This window comes from Rhinopithecus bieti, unplaced genomic scaffold, assembly GCF_001698545.2.
Source record: "Rhinopithecus bieti isolate Rb0 unplaced genomic scaffold, ASM169854v2 scaffold_15838, whole genome shotgun sequence".
Lineage (NCBI taxonomy): Eukaryota > Metazoa > Chordata > Mammalia > Primates > Cercopithecidae > Rhinopithecus > Rhinopithecus bieti.
Genome location: NW_016808928.1, coordinates 3,337,892 through 3,359,510, shown reverse-complemented (window position 1 = coordinate 3,359,510; position 21,619 = coordinate 3,337,892). Strand labels below are relative to the sequence as shown.

Here is a 21,619-nt window from a genome sequence, read left to right as displayed (position 1 = left end):
AAGATTCACACATTTTCCCTAAAATATATCAAATTCATTTTTTAAAATCTCATACATAAATATATTAACATCGTTACAGCATTACCATATGTAAAAATCTTTCCTAAGGCATATCATGGAGAAAAGAAATATAAAAATATTTTACTTGACATAGGAAATTAGAATAATATCTTAGAATTTAAAATCTTGTTCAGTTGACCTATTGTAAAATGTGCATTATAATATTTAAGAAATAATTTACATAGTCATCTTGGAAGAAAATACCGTTTGCAGAGAAATGACATGACAAACATATTTAAATACTTTCACTGAATTTATTTTCTTTGTCAATGTCCCTTCATTTTTTATATTTTATAGATGGAGAGTTGAAACTTATACTATTCTTTACACTGCAGAGATTTTCTTGACTTAGGTATTTCAAAGATAAAAATTTAGCCTATTTATCAAACTACACTCCTACTACCAAGAAATATCACTTAAATTACACATATCTGTTGTAAAGCAGAATAAGAAAACACATCATATTTTAAAATGTTTTGAAAATTTATTCTTGACTACAGATTATGTATACTTTTTCTTTTGTCTGAAGCGGTAATACTTAAGCAGCATATTTTTCAGTTTATAAAGACTTTTCTCATACATGATCTTGTTAAATTGAATCAACTAATATTGACTGAGTGCTTATTATGGGCCAGACATGATAATGGAGGGGGATATGGCAGTGAAGAAAACAAACAAGTGTTTTCAGACTGTGGTTCCATTTCAGTAGGGAGTATTAATCCATACAAAAGAAATATTTACATTTCAAAAGTGAAGAATAAAAGCCCCTTGGTAGCTTACATATTGTCTGTGAAACTGTAAAACTATGACACAGACCAATTCAGGCCTTCTGCTCCCATATCCAGGTTTCAGAAAACTATGGTAATTGATCATGTGGTGTATACAAGTTGGGGTATAAGTCCCACTTGTTTTTGTTATGTTATTTGTTTTTACCTAAACCTAAGCATGTTCTAATACCACTATAACTTTAAAGTATTATAATTATTTACTATATTCGTTAGGATCTAATTTTCAAATTTCATAATGCAGTGAGATGTTACAGAATTCTTAGTTAATTTCTTTTCATTGAGAGTAGGATTGTAAGTACTGTAGCATTTGTTTCTGGAAGCTAGTCTCTACTTCCCAGCCCCATTTCACTAATGCATTTATTAGATAGCTCAGGAAATGATATGCATTCTATATGCACAACTAGACCTACTGCTGAGCACAGATAATTCATTTCATCATACTAACTTTGCTAAAACACGTCAAAATTTTGTTTAACTTGGTTCTGTTTTTGTGGCTTGATTATGGAGCCACACTTATTCTGGTCTGAAATTATAAGTGTGAGTCAGATCTCATGATGCTAACTAAGCCCATTTCTGTACATCATAGAATCATAAACACAACATTTTTTCCCTTATAAATAAATTGGGAACCTCCTTATGAGGCAAAACACTGAGCTAACAATTTCAGAATACCTTTCTATTGTTAAGGCAACGGCATGAAAATAAATAAGCTACAAATTTATGGGCACAGAAATCAGGTTTTAAGTATTGTAGCGGTGTACTACATTTGAGAAACAGGCAGGCAAACTTTAAATAGTGTTGAATTTCTCACCAGAGAGTAGCTGTTTCATAGAACTCTTTTCTATTTTGTTTTCCAACTGATTATGTGACGGCCATTTTCGTGATGTAGATTTTTTTTTTTTTTTTTTTCTCACAGCACAGTGTTCCCCAGTTGCAAATACATAAGAACTATTGGCCATATTTTTGATTAGTTGTCATCAAGAAAGTAATATTCTACTCTTTCCATTTTGTTTTCACTGTAAAAGCATACATAATTTTCACTTGTGCTTTTTGACCAGGTACAGTTTTACTTTCTTTTATTCCTTTCTTTATCCAAAAAATTATTTCAGAGTTGTGTTAAAAGTAACATGTACAAAATACATAGACTTATATACGTATTTATAAGTGTGTTCAATATAGCCTTCTTATCATGAAAACATGTTAGTGGTTTACAAAATTGCCACCTTCACTTCTTAAAGACTGGAAATGAGGAACAAATAAGATGTAACAAATTTAGAGGGCACTGCCATGTATACTTACTCAAATACTTGGACATATGTGCTCTCTGAGAAAAATGTATGAGTATAAATCCCAAGTCATTGTTCCTATAAAGCTATTATATCTTTTTTGAATTTCATTTATAAACATTACCTTTATAAATCTTGATTTAAATAGCAACAAATGAAATTTATGTGTTGTTCTTTTTGTGTATGATTTATATGAATCAATTATCTTATTTACACTGTATAAAATATTTTTTTTAATTTTTTTATTTTTTGAGACGGAGTCTCGCGCTATCGCCCAGGCTGGAGTGCAGTGGCACGATCTCGGCTCACTGCAAGCTCCACCTCCCGGGTTTACGCCATTCTCCTGCCTCAGCCTCCCGAGTAGCTGGGACTACAGGCGCCCGCCATCTCGCCCGGCTAGATTTTGTATTTTTTAGTAGAGACGGGGTTTCACCGTGTAGACCAGGATGGTCTCGATCTCCTGACCTCGTGATCCACCCGTCTCGGCCTCCCAAAGTGCTGGGATTACAGGCTTGAGCCACCGCGCCCGGCCTGTTAAATATTTTAACATAGACATCTGAGTTTAATTTAAATATAAAATACAGGCTATTGCAGTTCCTCCAGAGTGAGGAGAGGAAATATATCCTAACATAAATAAGACTTATTCATTTATTAAAACAAACAGTGATTACAAAGTGGCAGAAGATATTACAAACCAATAAAATACTAGTTTTGAGAACGAATTCCTATAAAACTTAAATTCTCAATAGAATCTGATTCTTCAAGTATACACAAATATAAATGGAAATTGTTAAGAAAAAACAAATTCAATCTTGCATTCATTATTTCGGTTTAAAATAAAGTTGTTTCCTTTTACTTTTCTTAGTGGATAATTGCATATAATTAATAATGGCTATTCCTCAAGAGCTAAAAGCAGAACTACCATTTGACCCAGCAATCCCATTACTGGGTATATACCCAGAGGAATATAAATCATTCTACCATAAAGACACATACAAATAAATGTGCAATGCAGCACTATTCACAATAGCAAAGACAAGGAATTAACCTAAATGCTGATAAATGACAGATTGGATAAAGAAAATATGGTACCTACACACCATGGAATACTATGCAGCCATAAAAAAGAACAAGATCATGTCTTTTGTGGGAACATGGATGGAGCTAGAGGCTATTATCCTCATCAAACTAACATAGGAACAGAAAACCAAATACCACCTGTTCTCACTTGTAAATGGGAGCTAAATGATGAAAACACATGGACACAGAGAAGGAAATAACAGACACTGGGGTCTACTTAAGGGTTGAGGGTGGGAGAAGGGAGAGAAACAGAAAAGATAACTATTTGGTATTGGGCTTAATTCCTGGCTGATGAAATAATCGGTACAACGAACCCTGTGACGTGAGTTTACCTATGTACCAAACCTTCACATGTACCCAGAACCTAAAATATAAGTTAAAAAAAAATGAATAAAATGACTTTGTTAGTGCTTACATAAAGAAATTTGTTGTTGAGTTTGAAAAAAGTAGTCTTATTTGTTGGTGGTAGAGTATGTAAATTATTTACTATTTAAAAATTTAGTTTGAGTTCTCCATTTAAAGAGTAAAATTTTTTTACAATTCATGAACTCAGAGGTTGCCATACTAGATACTTAAATTCAAAGACATAGTAGGAAAACATGTTTACATTTAAATTATTATTTAAAATACCTGTGTCTTGTGTGTGAGAAAAGGATGCCATAATTTTACTTAGAATCAAAAGAAAGCTTCTAAATGCATATTTCTCAAGTTGGAAAGTTTATGCTGTTTTACCCAATTAGAAATCAACAAAATTCTGAATTGTTTTGTGCAAGTCTATCTACTTAAATTGTAGTGTTAATGGCATAATGAGTATCAGAGAATACAGTAGTTTAAATTACTCTAACATGCTCTTGGTACAATAATCTGATGTGTTGAAGCACTGTGAAACAAAATCTTGGATCATTAACTTAATTAATGCTGCAAGTCAATTAACAATACTTGCCAAACGCCTTCAGGCTTGGAAGTACGCTGATAGGACTTGCACAAAGACAGGCATTTATGCCTCTTGAACTCAAGAGGCCTCCTTCTACTAAGATATGTTTACTGCCATAGCAGCTGTTTAGAAGAATAAATTGATCTCATTGCTTTGACATCCATCAATTAATTGTGTTGCCATACACTATTTATCATAACTAGAAAGAGATGTGCTTGAAGAAGTGTAAATTCTTAGCACATGGAAAGTGGGAATAGTTTAAGGTGAAAATAAATGCACAATAGGAATCTATGGTATCCACAGACTTTCCTAAACTTACAAGAGAAATTTTGTGTCTATTTTCATGTTCGGGGCAGAAGATGTGATGATGTGTTGAACGTAAACTGAATCTATTTTAATCACCTATGGTCTTTTCAACAAGAATGTATATTCAAGTTTCACTTGTCCAATAGTACATTTTAATGTTGGATTATGTGAAATAGAGCTAAATTTATTCTCAATTGTTAAATTGGACCACCCCATGAAGATATGATGATTTTTGATACTCTGTGATTCATGTAGCCTTTAACTGAATATCTAAGATTATATATACATACTAGACTACCATAAATATTATTTTTAAATCGCCTGTATTTCTACACAGAGGAGACGGAAGAATATGTGCGACTCTAAAAGTCCATTTTAGGTCTAAATTGATTATGTTATTAATAAAGAAATTCTATAATAAATATATGCTGTTCATGCTAGACATTTATCTTATAAATTTTCCAAATTATTTTAGCAAAAAGGAGCTGTCTTTTGCACAGTATGCAAATGTTTCCCATTATTGTTAAGGAGCTATGAAGATAGTCTATCTAAGTATCCTGTTCAATAGCCTTATGGTTTTTTTACATTGAAACAAAAGCAAAAATACCATGTTTTAATAAGGACTGCCAGTAAGAAAAGCAACAACCAAAAAAAGTTTTTACCTGTATATTGTAAAACAAGCACAAATACAACCTCAATGAGACTACAAATGATTACATATGATTACACACATAATGTTCATAAGCTTACAAATATATGTTTATTTTCTACAGAAATAAGAAGCATTTAAGCTACTTCTTAGAAGCATAAATTTTTAATGCTTGTATAAGTTAATGTATCACCTAACATAAACTGCCTAATTCTGCTTTCAGGAATCAAATCAAATCAAAATAATTGCACTCTTTGTTCTCTCTTACATGACCCACTCTTCTTTATCTCAAAGAAAATTTAATTTCATATATTTACTAAATTTCTTTTGTATTCTATGGTTTTCCGGTCACATGATCATCAATAACACTAATACACGACCGTAGTAATTTTAAAAGAATCACTTTTGGTTACTCCTTCCATCTTTATGAAAGCAAATGTTTGGCAAGTTTCTCAAATTACTGTGCATAGTCTGTATATAACTTTGTATGTCTGAAAAAAGTTACTCTTTATACTGTCAAATGACATTAAAGTGATGAATAAACAAACCTAATCTTTCCTGAAATATCAGGACTTAATTGAGAACATAAGAAAACTTCTCCATATGGTAATAAACCCCTGGCATTATTCCAAATACTACACCTAAAATGCATCCAGATGTGTGAAAGTGAATGGAAAAGGTTAAAGAGACTATGAACTAATTATGTTATAAGATGGCCAGATTTATAAATAAGCTGTATGAAAATGCTGCATTTTATAACACCATCCATTCCCATGAAGGATTTAATGCCAGGAATGTGATGCAAACAGCACAAACCTGGGAGCAGGAGACAAATGTTGATGTGGTTACCATTACCGTGCTTTCTAATTAGTGTTCTATTAAGTGCAAGACATTTTCATTTGTACAGGAAAATAAATACTACATGTGTGGTTATTAGGCTAAAGTTTTCCTCTAGGAACCCCTAGACTTCTGAGGCAGGAATAATGGTTTTCATTCACTGAGGCATACTGACAATTGATGTAATTTTTGGTATTATTACATTTTGTGAAAATTTAGAAATTAATTTTTCACATGGTCTATACTATAATAAACTTTATCCATCTTTTCTAATATTTTATGTTACAGTTAAAGCTCCATATGGTGATATTAATGTAAAATTATAAGAAAATTTTCTTAATAATGAAACATATGAAGTGATTATAACTGAATATGTTACTTATTTTTTCAATTTTCTTTTGGTTCTTTTCCAGTAACTAAGGAAAATAGATCAGAAATACATGTTATATGAACAAATTCATTCCCTCTAAATCACTCATTCATTGAAAAATATAGTTGTTTTATATTTATTATGTGCATGGTTACAAACTTGAAAATAAACTTTAAGAATATTTCAGAAATAAACTGGTGACAGTATGATAATAACTATATCCCTTCATATTTTTTGTTCCATGATTTTCATTTTCATACTTGCATCCTTTTAAGTTGTTCTCTACCTAAAATCTCCATTCAGCTAACATTTAATCATACCCTGGGGGATTCTGGGGTTAAAGTCTCTTAGTTTGCATCAACTCATATGCCACTTACTCTTCTAATCCTTAACACAATTTCTAAATCCACATAAAATACGCAGTGGGGTGTGTGCGTGTGTGTGTGTGAGAGAGAGAGAGAGACAGAGAGAGAAAAACTGGGTATGGGTAGTGGCTGAGGATCATTTTAAGCAGAAAGTTCAGAAAATTGTGCAGCTCTGTTTTGTAATTCCACAGACTCTGAAACTCATTGATAAAATGCAGGTGAAAGTTCACAAAAATAGACTATGAAAAAATACAGTAATTTAAAATAATTCTGATGGTCAAAAGTTATATACAGACCATGAAGAAGTGAAGCTTTACTAAGGCACTAGACTTTAATTCATGTTAACTGAAGTAAAATCTAGCTATTATGAGTATTTTTTTAAAAAAAAAATCATTCTATGAGGCACACATATAGTTATGTGTAAATTTTGTCTTATGGCTTATTAGCTCTGACTAGGTTAGATATTAAGATGTTTTGGTATATTAGCTCTGTCTTCCTGAGCCAGGCTCTCTGGCAGAGACGAGGTAAAAAGAATAACTCAGAACGATCCTTCAGAGATTATCTCCACAAAAAAAATTAACAAACTATAGAAATTTAAGCAATACATTTCTAATTTAAAGTGTGGATTAACATTTGCCACTCACTATGTTTTTTTCATACTGTTTCCTGAAAAATATAAAAAGGAAATAAAACTCTCAGACATTAATTATCTGCCAGTTTTACTGGATAATTAGTTCATCCAGAATTTGAAACTTGATTTAAAAAAATGTAAGATTCATCTTAATCATTCAATTTTATGTTTGTTTATATCATTCCTGATCAGTTGGATTATCTCCTACTATGCAAATAGAGACTGAAGTGAACTCTGAGGAGAAGTATGTAACGTTAATATATAACTTCAAACAACCTTCCCTAGAAAGAGTTTATGATACAGACTTTGGCAGCCCTGGCCCTGGAGTCCCCAGATTGTAGGCTCAATTTCCTATAATGTAAAGTAGGCATAATAATAACACCTTCCTAAGCCACCTATCAGCTGCTGATATTCAGCATCGTTCCCATCTCTCCATATTGCAAGGGCTGGAAGTCTGAAAACTACCTTTTCCAGACTCCCTTTCAGCAGGGTTCAGGTTTATATTCTGCCAGCAAAAAAGACTGGGGTGATATCTGAATGGTGAAAGCAAAGCAGGAACCATTCTCCTCAGGTCACTTGGTGCAGCACTGCAGGTGGGCAAGAGGATCAGCAGTGGTGTCTTGCAATGCCTGTCATATCTTTAGTGCTGCTCCCATTGGTGAATGTTCCTGACCTGTATTCTTAGCCAGGTTGAAGATTTTGTAAGATGTTTCCTTGTAGCAAATACTTTCCTGCCTCAAAGTCTGAGGGTAGTTTCAATTTCTGATCAGTCTCAGACAATATACTGTCTTATTGGCTTTCTGTAAGGATTAAGTATTAAAAGAAAAATGGACAAAACATTCTTAAATAATATCACCATAGAACTCACCATAACACTCTACAGCAAGGGCAAATCAAAGTGCAATGTGTGTGACATGCATATAAAGAGCAGAGGCTCTGGAGTCAAGTTTCTAGTAAAAAACTAGTTAGAACACTTTCTGTGCCACGGCTGGAAGCAAGTTGTCTAGTCTCTTTTAATGACTCAAAGACTTAATTTTTTGGTCTTCAAAATTAGAATAATAACAGTAATATCCATCTTACAGAGTTGTGAGAACTAAATGCAATAATGTCTATAATGCAAGGAGCTTTAAAAGTGCTTTACATAACTACTTGATAAATGTTATTAACATTTTATGATGAAAGAAATGCATTTTTAAAAGTTTCAACTATCATGTTTAGAAAAGTATGCTATGTATATTTAAATGAAATGAAACAAAGAAATAAACAAACCAGAGAGAAGTAATGTACCCATCATTTATGCTAAAATCAGCTAAATGGTGCCTTTGTTCACAGCAGTAGTACTTTCCATGTTTCTTATGGATACCTAATAAATTTGCACTTTCTTCATTCTAGGACTAAATGTAAACTCACTCTAAACCTAAATGTGAATAAATGCATTACACTAATATAGGACATAAAAACTCTCATTGTTGAATTACCAGCCAATAAAGTAATTTTGGGGATGGGTAAGAAAGAGTGAGGGAAGTGTTCTAGAAATCCTGACCTCAACATGTATATAGCTCTATTATTCATGATCTTAGGATATAACTCTCATAAGACTCACAGTTAACTTCTGCTACACAGGTTTCATGTCTTTTTAAAAATTCTGTGGTACTCCTCTATTACTACCACTATACTAATACTATTATTAATACTGCTAATTAGACCGCAATTACTGAATACTGCACAGTGTACCACGTGGGTTTCGTTTGTTTTGAGACGGAGTCTCGCTGTTGTCAGCCTGGGCTGGAGTACAATGGCGCAACCTCAGCTTACTGCAACTTCCACCTCCCGGGTTCCAGCAATTCTCCTGCCTCAGCTTCCCGAGTGGCTGAGATTACAGGCGTCCACCACCATGCTCAGCTAATTTTTGTGTTTTTAGTAGAGATGGGTTTCTCCATGTTGGACAAGCTGGTCTCTAACTCCTGATTTCAGGTGATCCATTCACCTCCGCCTCCCAAAGTCCTGAGATTACAGGCGTAAGCCACTGCACCTGGCCTGTACTAGGTGTTTTACAAACATTGTATTTACTCATTACAAAAACCCTAAAAGATAAGTAATTATGATTATTACCATTTTACAGATAGAGAAATGAAGAATCAGTTAAGGGTAGGTGACTTCCCAAAAGCTATAGCTAAATAAGATTCTATGAAATCTATTGCTTTTTCTATTACACATGCTTTCTGCTGCTTTTTCTTCATTTACATTTTGAAGTCATTTCATTAGAAGGCAAAGACTGCATGTTCTGTTTCAACATTTTCAAACTTGTTCTATGTTTTCCTCAAGTGATTCAGTTCTCCAAATATAAAACCATCAGTATACACATAATGGGCACTTTTAAAAATATAATATACAAATGCATTTGCTTAAAATATTATTCTATAATACATCTACAAAAGCTAAAGCAATCTATCTTGATTCTACCTAAACTACTAGTACTGTAAATTATGTGTATAAATACTGCTGCAGAGCAACTCAATGTAATCTGCATGCTTTACAAATGTAGAGTGTGCAAGTTATAAGGTAGAATTTTGCTCTCCTCAAATTTATCAATAGCATAACATTTACTCACATTTGAAGGAACATCAACCACTGATCAACTAATAGATAGGTTGATAGATAATAATGATATGGAGATGGAGTATAAATAGGTAGGGATATACGTATATATGGACATCATATCCCACTAGGGTGCCAAAGACTAGTTCAAAAATTTTTCTGCTATATGTTTAATGCTGCTTTCTAGTCTGTCAAGATAAGCTGTGGCTCAGTTGTGTTCTAGCTTTCTTGAGAAATAAGCCTATTGTGTTTTCTACCCAACCATTAGAAATACATCAGTTTTTGTTGTTGTTGCTGTTGTTTTTTTTAGACGGAGTGTTGCTCTGTTGCCAGACTGGAGTGCAGTGGCGTGATCTCAGCTCCCTGCAATCTCCGCCTCCTGGGCTTAAGTGATTCTTCTGCCTCAGCCTCCTGAGTAGCTGGGTCTACAGGCGCACACCACCATACTCAGCTATTTTTTGTATTTTTAGTAGAGATGGGGTTTCACATGTTGGCCAGGATGGTCTCGATCTCTCGACCTCGTGATCCGCCCACCTTGGCCTCCTAAAGTGCTGGGATTACAGGCATGAGTCACCTTGCCTGGCCCCATAACACACCATTGTAATCTAAATCTGAAAACGTGATTCTTGCTCTTCTCGTGATGTGGATCACATTTCAATAATAATGATGACTATAATTTTAAAATATCATAAAAAGGATGATGATAAAGAATCAACAATAATCACTGTTAACAATTATTTAACACATAAAATGGTCCAAATCTTAGGCTTTGTATATATTATATCCTTTAATATCTAGAATACTCTTTTGAGAAGATATTATTCTCTTTTTTGCTCCTGTAAGAGACTCTATGAGACTAAGCGCTTAAGCTCTGGATTTAACTGTATAGACTTGAATAGTGACGTTACAGCAAAGTAATTGAATCACTTGAGAAAACTTAATTACTTACTCTCTAATTCAACTTCCTTGCCTATAGAAACTGGAAAATATTCCTACCTCATAAGTTTTCTTGTAGGAAGTAAACAAAATAAATACATAAAAAGTGCTTAGAACAGTATTTGACCAACAGTAAATGTTTAAAAACATTTGTTACAATTATGCTCATTTATATGGAAATCATTGGAAAATGATAAAATTATTTCCTTTCTATTATACTTGACATGGCTAAAGTCTTAGTGAGAAAAGTACAAACATTGTCATACCTGTGTATCCAGTTTTGCAAACACAGTTGAAGCTTCCTGGAAAATTCTGGCAGACAGCACCATTCTTGCAAGGACTCTGCAGGCACTCATTGATATCTCTCTCACAGGCCCTACCAGTAAAGCCATCTGGGCAGCTGCATGAAAATCCTCCCACTAAATTGTGACAGGTTCCACCATTGTGGCAAGGTGATGGAAGACATTCATCTATATCTATTTCACACCAGCTTCCCGCATATCCTGGCAGACACTTGCATAAGAAAGGCTGCAGAGGTTCATTTGCCATGATGATGACTGGAAGACTCTCACGGCTTTTTAATACAGAGCTCACAGCCAATCTTCTTAGACAGCTCCCTCCATTCTGGCATGGGCCATGCACACAGGAGTCATGATCCACAGATTCCACCTTTACTCCACTCTGCCGGAATAGGATCTCTTTGATGCTTTCAAAGAAGGTTGCTACGCCACTGGGATTCACATACTGATTATGATTTCGCTTCACAGCTGCCAAAAGAAACGTTCTATTGTTCTCTTCATATGCACTGTACAGTTGCACAGCAGTCCCTAAGCCCGTCAGCTGTGAGCTGGCAATGCGTAAAAAATGAAGGTAGTGGTTGGTCAAGAAGTCCTTTACGGTTGGTATGCTGAGACGAAGTAAGATGCTATTATCCACTGTGGCATTGGAAAATCCAGCAAAGAAAACTCTGATGTTGCTCGTGACTGTGCTGTGAACTCCATCATTGCTAAGGACGGTCAGATCAAACGTACCATCTGTGGACCTTGGCTGGGAATTCAGATCACAAGTACCCCCTGGAATACTGAAGAGGCTGGTAACTCCTGAAGTAAGGGAGCAGTGGAAGCTGTCTAACACATCTGGATCCTGTGGCTTCACAGAGCCTAAAATCCCACCAGGAAACAAGTTGCCATAATAATTAACAAATATCTCCACCGTCCGAGACTGTGAAGGATTGTCATTTTGGTCTATAACTGTGATATGCACGGTTCCTGTGGAAGACATTTGAGGAACACCAGAATCCTTGGTAACTACAGACAGATAGAAGTCTGCAATCTGCTCTCTGTCAATCTCTCTGGTTGTGCTCAGAACTCCAACAGTGCTCAGACTGAAATAATTGGTGGAAGGACCTGTGCTCAGCAAGTAATAAGTAAAGGGACCTTGATTTGGAGGGAGATCAGGGTCAGTGGACTGAAGGGTCATCACCAAAGTGCCCGGCCGTTTGTTTTCCATGACTTCTCCTTCACTCACAGTCAGTATGGGCCCGTTATCATTTATATCTTCCAGGGTGACTAATAAAGAGGCACTACCTGTAGCTGAGGGGGTCCCTGAATCAACAGCCAAAACTGAGAGGTTATAGATGGGAAGGGTTTCTCGATCTAATTCTGCAGTAACGGTGATCTGTCCTGTCTGTGGATTAATAGAAAAGGCACCATTTTCATTCCCTGATCCGATGAAGTAAGAAAACCTGCTCCAGCTGGGGATGGAGTCTGAGTCAAAGGCACTGACAAAGGTCACATGAGTTCCTATTGGGACCCCTTCACTGATCTGCACACTGTAGATGTTTAGAGTAAAAACAGGTGGGTCATTTGCATCAAGCACGGTGACATTTACAGTGACCTCATCTATATCTGCACCTCTAATGCTGCCAAAGTTCTTGGCCAATACCTTCAAAGACACCCTTTCTTCTTTTTCTCGATCAAGAATTCCAGAAACATAAATCTGTCCAGTCTTCTTATTAATCTGGAAACCCTTCTTTCGACTATTGCCAAAAATCAAATAATGTACCTCCCCATCAGTGCCCAAATCACGGTCGCTAGCAAACACTTCTCCAACAATAGTACCTTTAGGAGCTGCTTCTGAGATTTCAAAATAGTAAAGTTTGGAAACAAAACGGGGCACATATTCATTTGTCCCTTTTAATTGTACATTAACAGTGGCAAAGCTACACCTTTCCTCATCGGGGACATTGAAGGCTTTCACAGTAAGATGGTAGCTCTGCTTGGTTTCAAAATCCAAGAAGCCTTGAGTGGTTATGACTCCTGTGTTAGGGTCAATGACAAAGAGGTCACTGTCAGATGACTGTACAGTATACGCAATCACAGCATTTGTTCCAGAGTCAGCATCTGTTGCATTTAGGTGGATAACTGTTGTTCCACTTGGGGCATTTTCCAAAACAGTAGGGAAATAGTCATCAGAGAGGAATACTGGAGAATTATCATTCACGTCAATCACATTTATGGTCACACTGCAGTAACCAGTTCTTGCAACCCATCCTCCATCTATAGCACTAATTGTCATTTCATGTTTCTGGCATAGCTCATAATCAAGAGCTTTGGCTAGTGTTAATATACCTGTAGAAGAATTGATTGCAAAAATGCCTTCTTCATTTCCTGAAGAAATGCTGTACTTTATCAAGCCATTCATCGCTGCGTCTCTGTCTCTTGCAGAAACAGTTCTGACAATGGACCCAACGCTATGGCTCTCAGGGATAGTTGCACTCATGTGGCTTTGAGAGAATTCAGGCGTATGGTAGTTTTCCTCAGTGACAGTTATTTCAACAGTTGCTTGGGAAGAAAGTGGAGGGTTTCCCTTATCCTTTGCAGTGACCGTGATATAAAAGTTTTGGTTCAAGTCAGAAATCAGGGAGGATGCTACTGAAATCCACCCCGTATCATTGTCCAACTTAAATTTTCCTAAATGGTTATCATTAGAAATGAAATACTCCACTTCTGAATTCAGTCCAAAATCTTTGTCATCAATTGCTGTAACTTTGATTAACTTCGTACCAACCTTAACATTTTTGGTGACTGGAGTGAAATATTTACTTTTAAGAAATTGAGGTGCATTGTCGTTACTGTCCACTATGTTGATGGTAACTGTTGTCTCACTAATTAAGGAAGGATTACCTCGATCTGAAGATGTCACTATAAAACTATGCCTGTTGATATTCACATTACTGAAGCCAGTGACATTTTGATATTTTAAGATCTGTTTATTGAAAATCTCTCCAGTGGTGGCATTAATCCTGAAATATTCTGATTGAGATTTTATAAAGTAAAACACTTGTCCGTTTGATCCCTCATCAGGATCTGTGGCAAATACCTGAGTTACTTTGGAACCAATCTCATTAAGTTCAGGGCAATCTAAATAATAGGAAGGTCTGCTAAACCTTGGAGCATTGTCATTGACGTCTGTCACAAATATTGTGACGTCTGTACTTACAGTCCACCCAGAATCATGTGCAGAAACTCGAATTCTGTAACGGTCTGTATCTTCCCTATTTAAAGGTCTGCTTATGACAATATCCCCTGTGCTGGGATTAATTGCAAATGGAAGACTTGTGTCCATTATAGAATATCTACTAATTGCATTAATCCCAATGTCTTCATCAGAAGTTGTGACACGAGTAACTGTGTATCCTAAGGGGGAATTTTCAGGAACATGGGCACTAAATATCTGAGAAAACCTAGGGGCATTATCATTTTCATCTAAAATGTTAATCATGACTTTTACTGAAGTACTCTGAGAAGGGGACCCTTTGTCTGAAGATTTTATGGTTAGAACATAATGAGATACTTTTTCCCTGTCCAAAGGTCTAACGCTTCTAATTTCACCAGTAGCATGATTGATACTGAAACTATTTTCCATGTTGCCATTAACAATTTCATAATCTAACTGTCCATTGGGTCCACTGTCCTTGTCCACTGCTGAAACAGTAAGTATTTTTCGAGGGGAAAGGTTTTCCAATATTTCAGATACAAATGGGTCTTCCTTAAAAATTGGGGCATTATCATTGACATCTAATACTGTTATATCGAGTTTCTCATAAGAGGAGAAAGGAGGGAAACCACCGTCTCTGGCCTCTATCCACACCACATATTTTTGTATCTTTTCAAAATCCAGCGGTTGACTAATAGACACCTGCCCTGTTAATTGATCAATCTGGAAAGTATTGCCAAGATTCCCACTTGCAATATAATATGACATAGGTTCTCCTCTCAAAGAGGATCCTGTGATGGTGGTGACAAGAGAGCTGACTGGTTGGTTTTCAGGAAACATGAATGTCTGTTCTTTGGCTCTGACTTTAGGGAAATCTGCCTTATTCACGAATCTAACAGTCACTGTTGTAGAATCTGTCTTTGGAAATGAGCCACCATCTTTTACATGCACAGAAAATGTCACTTCTGAAGCTCCATTTAGTGGTCCGGCGGCCATAATGGCTCCCCTCAGTGGGTCAATGTGAAATTTTTCAGAATTTCTACCCGAAAGAGAATAATGCAGTTCAGAATTTGGTCCAATATCAGCATCTGTGACTGTAACCGCAAAGACAAAGGAACCTATAAAAGAGAGAGTGTGCAGTTATAATCATGTGGAATTTAAATAAAATATTTGGTAGCAGATTGCTGCTTGATGTGACCTTATTTTCTCATGATTACTGGGGAGAACAGTATCTCCTATATTTTCTCAGAAGTTCACAAGTCAAATCTGCTTTATGATTGTCTTCAGAGACTAACCTGCCATTTTCTAACTAAAATTTACAGTCTGTTGGATTTAATACTTTTCAGTATGCTTTTGAGAGAAGCATAGGGAAAATAACTTGTTAATCATGCAAAAATCATAGTTTCTAGGAGAAAAATCTGCACATAAAACAACATTCCAAGAAACATAATATGCGAGCTCTGCAAAGCACTATGCCTCTACCCAATGCAAAGATACCATTGCCCTAGTATGTCTTAAAATATCTTCCAATCACTTTATATGTAATTGTGTCAACAAAAATCGTATGTTCATTACCATTGATTCCTTATCCCCACTGTTTTATGACAAAATTCCTTTATATGTGAACTATTAACAGACGAAGAAAAAGTATGTATGTGTATGTGTGTGTATATACATACACAGATATATATATATATATATATATAAGCCAATTAAAATAATTGTAAAGTAGTAAGAAATAAGAATTGAGGGATAATGGACTCATTTTGGACTCCAAAAGTTAGTGCTTACACTGAGTGCCAATGAAACAGATTGTAGTAAAAATATGCAGAAAAGCTGCCATAAGGACATATTTTCAATCTACTCATTCAGAAACCATTCCCAAACGTGACTCTCACCCCTACAGAAGAAACGGTAACAAAAGTAAAATATCCTTTATTTTAAAAAGGCCAGTGATTCTGATTAATTATAATAAGTTTAATGAGGAAAAGATGCTTAAGCATACCTCATTTTACATAGGAAATTCTATCTTGCACCACCACACATTGGATGTAATTAGAACCATGCCTGCCAACATCACTTCATCTGAAGACCTTTAGCAGGTATTTGTCACTTCGATATTGACATTTCCTTTTGATAGAAAGTTGGCACATACATTTATGAATCTTATATTTTAGATTGGTATCATTTTCAGATTATAGAAGATCAAAGATACTAAAGGAGGATCTGTTTACTCACCTGTTAATTTTTTTCTAATCAAATATTTCCAAGCAAGGAAGATTAAATCAACAATGAGCAGCTATATTTCTATATTTTCCTCTTTGAACACTCATTTTAAAAATTAAAAATGGCAGATTTGTGCAGTACTTAAGAGAGTATGCCTTTCTTAGCAAATGCCAAACTAAATTTAAAGAGATACGGAAAGATAAAAGCATATTGTCAATATGAAAATGATTCATAAATGGATCCATAAACTTACTAACAGAACAATTTTCATTTGTAGAACCTGGGATAAAATAAATATTAACAAGAAGTATCAATTTATTAAACTTTTTGAAAAGGCATCTATGAAAAACTGAAGTAAAATATTCATTTTCCACTGACAACTATATTTGAATGCCTATTATCTCCCAGATCACGTTTCAGGTAGTGGGGTATGGCATGCAAAATGGAGACAATGCCCCTCCTCTTAGGAAACTTGCACATAATTTTTCCTCGAGCCATAAATATCATTAACTATGATGTAATATATATGTTAATTATTTCTAATATTCAAGTAATATTAAGAAATAGTAATATATAACAACTATAAAACTTTATACACAATTAGTCTGGCAAGAAAGGGTTAATTTTCAAGTTTCAAGCATTTTTTTCATTTCCACTAGACAAAACCTGAATTTTAGAGGATTTGCAAAATTAGCCTATATCAGAAATATGTATGTAAAATACCATAACTATTTTTATAGAAATGTCTGATACATAGTTTGCTTATATCCATGTGGCCTCAGAGTTTGGTTGATTACCTGGAAGAGTAGGAGATGGGATGTGAGTGACATATGGGTGATGCTGAAATCTTGGTGGATTGTCATTGACATCAGTCACAGTGACAAGCACACTGGTGGAACTGGAAAGAGGCTCTGGGTGTCCCGCATCACTGCAGACTACCACCAAAGTATAATTATCTTTTGTTTCCCTATCTAACAATGCACTTGTGATGATTTGTCCTGTGGATGGGTTGATCGTGAACTGAGAGTTTCCACCGATGATCCTATAACTAAAGAAGAAAGCAGAAATAGGGATAGGTCATATAGTTTTAATATTGTAACTTCTATTTACTATAATTAAAAAACTGAGGTAGAAATGCAAGAAAACATTACAAGAAAGATCATACAACAATGTTGGAAAGAATATAACTAGATCTAGCTAATAAATATTTCAAATTTCCTGTGAACATCACATTGACAATCTTTATTGTGAGATGTCCAGTGATGTCAAGGAAGTCTTCAGAAGGTTTGTAGGACTCTTAAATTGTGCAAGGCCACCGAACAAACCCATAAGGCTTTAAATAAATGAGCCAAAAAGCATAAATCAGGGGACTTGCTTTAATATTGTGGTTAGTGGCCAGCATTACAAATGAATATCTTTTAAATGAAACTAAAAATTATTTTTCTGCTGTATACCATAATAAACCAGAGAAGATCAGTTGAAAATTGTATTCTTTTAAGGCAAAACCTGTATTTGACATGTATCTGCTTCTCAGAACAATGCAAGGACTGATTATTTATACAAAGACCTTTCTAGTGATTCATTCTGTCTTTGTCATTCCTCATATGGTTTTGTTGCTTTCTTGTCAGGAGAGGTATGACATCTTCATGGATGTTTTGATGCTAACCAGATAGGTTAACAGGCAGGAGTTTCCACTGAGAAAAGCTTCCCTCTCCTTTCTGAAGAGTAAAGTTGTCTGCATATACTCCTGATTTTGTGTATAAGGTGGGGTTCCAGAAATCAGCCAGGAAAGAAGTAGCTAAGCTTCAAGGTTCAGAAATTGGCTATGATCCATAATTTTTAAAGTTGAACAATAGCATGGAAATAGATATCTTTAAAAGTTTTCTTCTTTTATACCAACAAAGAAATACCCTTGTTGGAGTTGGCTGCATGTTTCTACAGTTTGCTTTGTGTCTATATAAACATAGCAACAGCATATACCTAATATAAACTGCAGGGGAAAAAAGTCTATATTGCAGCCAGTAATATGTTCAATCCTCCTATTATGCTCACAGTTTAAAACAAATATTTCAGCACTTTTTATCCCACTTTACTGAAATAATCAACTGTTGAGGAACTTATATTTAAAAATATTAGAAGTCTTATAAAATGATAGCAAAACAGGGAAAGAATAGAGAAGTAGTTTGGTTGAGAAATGGCTTCAGTATTGATAAAGTACTTTGCATCACTCAGATTTTTAATACGTTTGGCAAATCACATGACAAAATCAGGCATATGTGAAAATAGCATTAACTATAGTTATTGGACCAGAAGTGACTATTAAGTATAATTATTGCCCTTTACAGTAGATAATATCTATCCTCTTTATCAGAATATAAATATCAAGTTTTAAACATGAATTCTAAAAACTTGAAAATTCAGGACTCAAAAAATAATCAAAAGACCTTATCATTTTACGAAGTGTAGAAAACCGAATTTGAGAATTGTGTAATCTTATTTTTGGAACCTTGTTGCTATCAGTGGATGTAGAAGTAATCAAATAATTTAATAGGAAAAAAAGAGTAAGCCATACTGCCATAAACTTTTTTAGTTTTATAATGGCAAGGATCAAGGTTCAATCAAATATTTATTCCTATAAATATTCACATATACAAATAAAATGAGATTGATAAAAAAAGTAAATTTTCATCTGGATTTTTTATATATGTCAAGACTATTGTGTATTATTAAACATAATGCATTGACAGGCAAATGGTGTGGCCTTTAGTACAGTTTCACTAAATGATTCATTCAAAATGACTTGCTATGATTTAAATGTTCCCTTCAAAACTCACCTTGAAATTAGTCATTGTAACAGAATTGTAACACTGTTAAGAAGTAGGGCCTTTAAGAGGTGATTACACCATCAGGGTTCCATCATTATGAGTGAATTAATGCCATTATCACCGAAGTGAGATTTAGTTGTTGAGGGAATGGGCTTCTGATAAAAGAATGAGTTCAGCTTTATTTCCTCTTTCTGTCTCACATGATTGCTCATCATGTGATGCCTTCTGCCCTTCTGCCATGAAATAACAGACAGGAAGCACTCACCAAATGCAGGCCCCATGCCCTTAGACTTCCCAGCCTCCAGAAATGTGAGTCAAATAAACTTCTATTCTTTATAAATTACCCAGTCTGTGACTATAGCAGCAGAACACAGACAAAGAAACCTATGTTATGAATTCTGATTTTCCTATTTTATGCTATTGAACATGCTATTGCCCGTATGATTGTCTATTTTAAAGTAGGTAATATATTTAGTACTTTTTTACAATGAATGAGTAAATTGTCATTAATATCTAATTAATTTTTTCTAGACTTCACTAGATTCTAAAGCATATAAAAGTATATTTTAAATATGAGATGTTCTATATAACACCAGTCGGATGCAAATTTATACTTCAAAGTCCTTATAAAACCCAAGAAACACAAGAAGCTCTGTACCTAGATTGACAGTTAAGATAATATGTCTAGATTTTTGCCACATCTCTTACTTGAGGTTTGGTTCTATTCTCATCCCCTCTGATGACCTCTATTGCTTTTCTGGCCTGCATTAATTTTTGTAAAGTTAAAATCTTTATTAGATTGTGTCTTGTGGTATCTTCTTAACAGTTAGACAATTATGCTGTTATTTAAATATTTCCAGGAACTTACTGATTTCTTAGTGCATATCAAGCACACTATGTGGTAATTTATATATGCTCTTATTTAAATCCCAAAACAATCCTTACAGTTTATTCTTAGTTTTGACTGTTTAGGGACAAGGAATCTGAATCTAACAGAGAATAAGGTAGTTGCACAAAGAAACATACAATCCATAAATAGCAGATCTAGAATTTGAATTTCTGTCTTTAAGACTTCAACATGCACTTTTTCCATTATACCGCAGTAGAAGGAAGGTAAAACTCAACTGAGGGAATGTAGTGAAGATGAGAAATGTACCAATTGCTAAGGCCAACATGGACTCTCAGTCAAGTTGTGTCAAATAGAATTTGTTCACATTTAGTTCAATGAAAATCAATAAACATGTTAATTTATTTTCTAATTTGAGAATACATTAATATTTTAAATTATTTGAATAAACAGAGACCACTGTGATCTGAACCCTAAATCAACTATAGCTTTTGTAAAGTTAAAATATCCCCATTTGATTTTTTTGAACTTCTTTGCCTCTTCCTGAGCTCTACTAGGGTTATAGGCATTATACTGTCTACTGGGAGAACATGATCTTTAGTAACAGTTAAGAGACAGATGCTAGGAAGAAACTGCATCAACTAACAAGCAAAATAACCAGCTAACATCATAATGACAGGATCAAGTTCACGCATAAGAATATTAACCTTAAATGTAAATGGGCTAACTGGTCCAATTAAAAGACACAGACTGGAAAATTGGATAAAGAGTCAAGACTCATCAGTTTGCTGTATTCAGGAGACCCATCTCAAATGCAGAGACACACATAGGCTCAAAATAAAGGGATGGAAGAAGATCTAACAAGAAAATGGAAAAAAAAAAAAAAAAAAAGGCAGGGGTTGCAATCCTAGTATCTGATCAAAGAGACTTTAAACCAACAAAGATCAAAAGAGACAAAGAAGGTCATTACATAATGGTAAAGGGATCAATTCAACAGGAAGAGTTAACTATCCTAAATATATATGCACCCAATACAGGAGCACCCAGATTCATAAAGCAAGTCATTAGAGACTTACAAAGAGATTTAGATTCCTACACAATAATAATGGGAGACTTTAACACCCCACTGTCAACATTAGACAGATCAACGAGACAGAAAGTTAACAAGGATATCCAGGAATTGAACTCAACTCTGCACCAAGTGGACCTAACAGACATCTACAGAACTCTCCACCCCAAATCAACAGAATATACATTCTTCTCAGCACCACATCGCACTTATTCCAAAATTGACCACATAATTGGAAGTAAAGCACTCCTCAGCAAATGTAAAAGAACAGAAATTATAACAAACTGTCTCTCAGACCACAGTGCAATCAAAAT

At 34.8% G+C, this 21,619-nt stretch overlaps 1 protein-coding gene across 1 annotated transcript in view; it reads right to left on the bottom strand.

The window, feature by feature from the left end:
• Nucleotides 1-21,619, bottom strand: part of FAT4 (FAT atypical cadherin 4) — a 197,104-nt gene that overhangs the window by 31,880 nt on the left and 143,605 nt on the right. Inside the window, 2 exon segments of the mRNA XM_017887855.1 lie at nucleotides 11,107-15,456; nucleotides 17,362-17,612. Coding sequence (XP_017743344.1) covers nucleotides 11,107-15,456; nucleotides 17,362-17,612 — 4,601 coding nt within the window.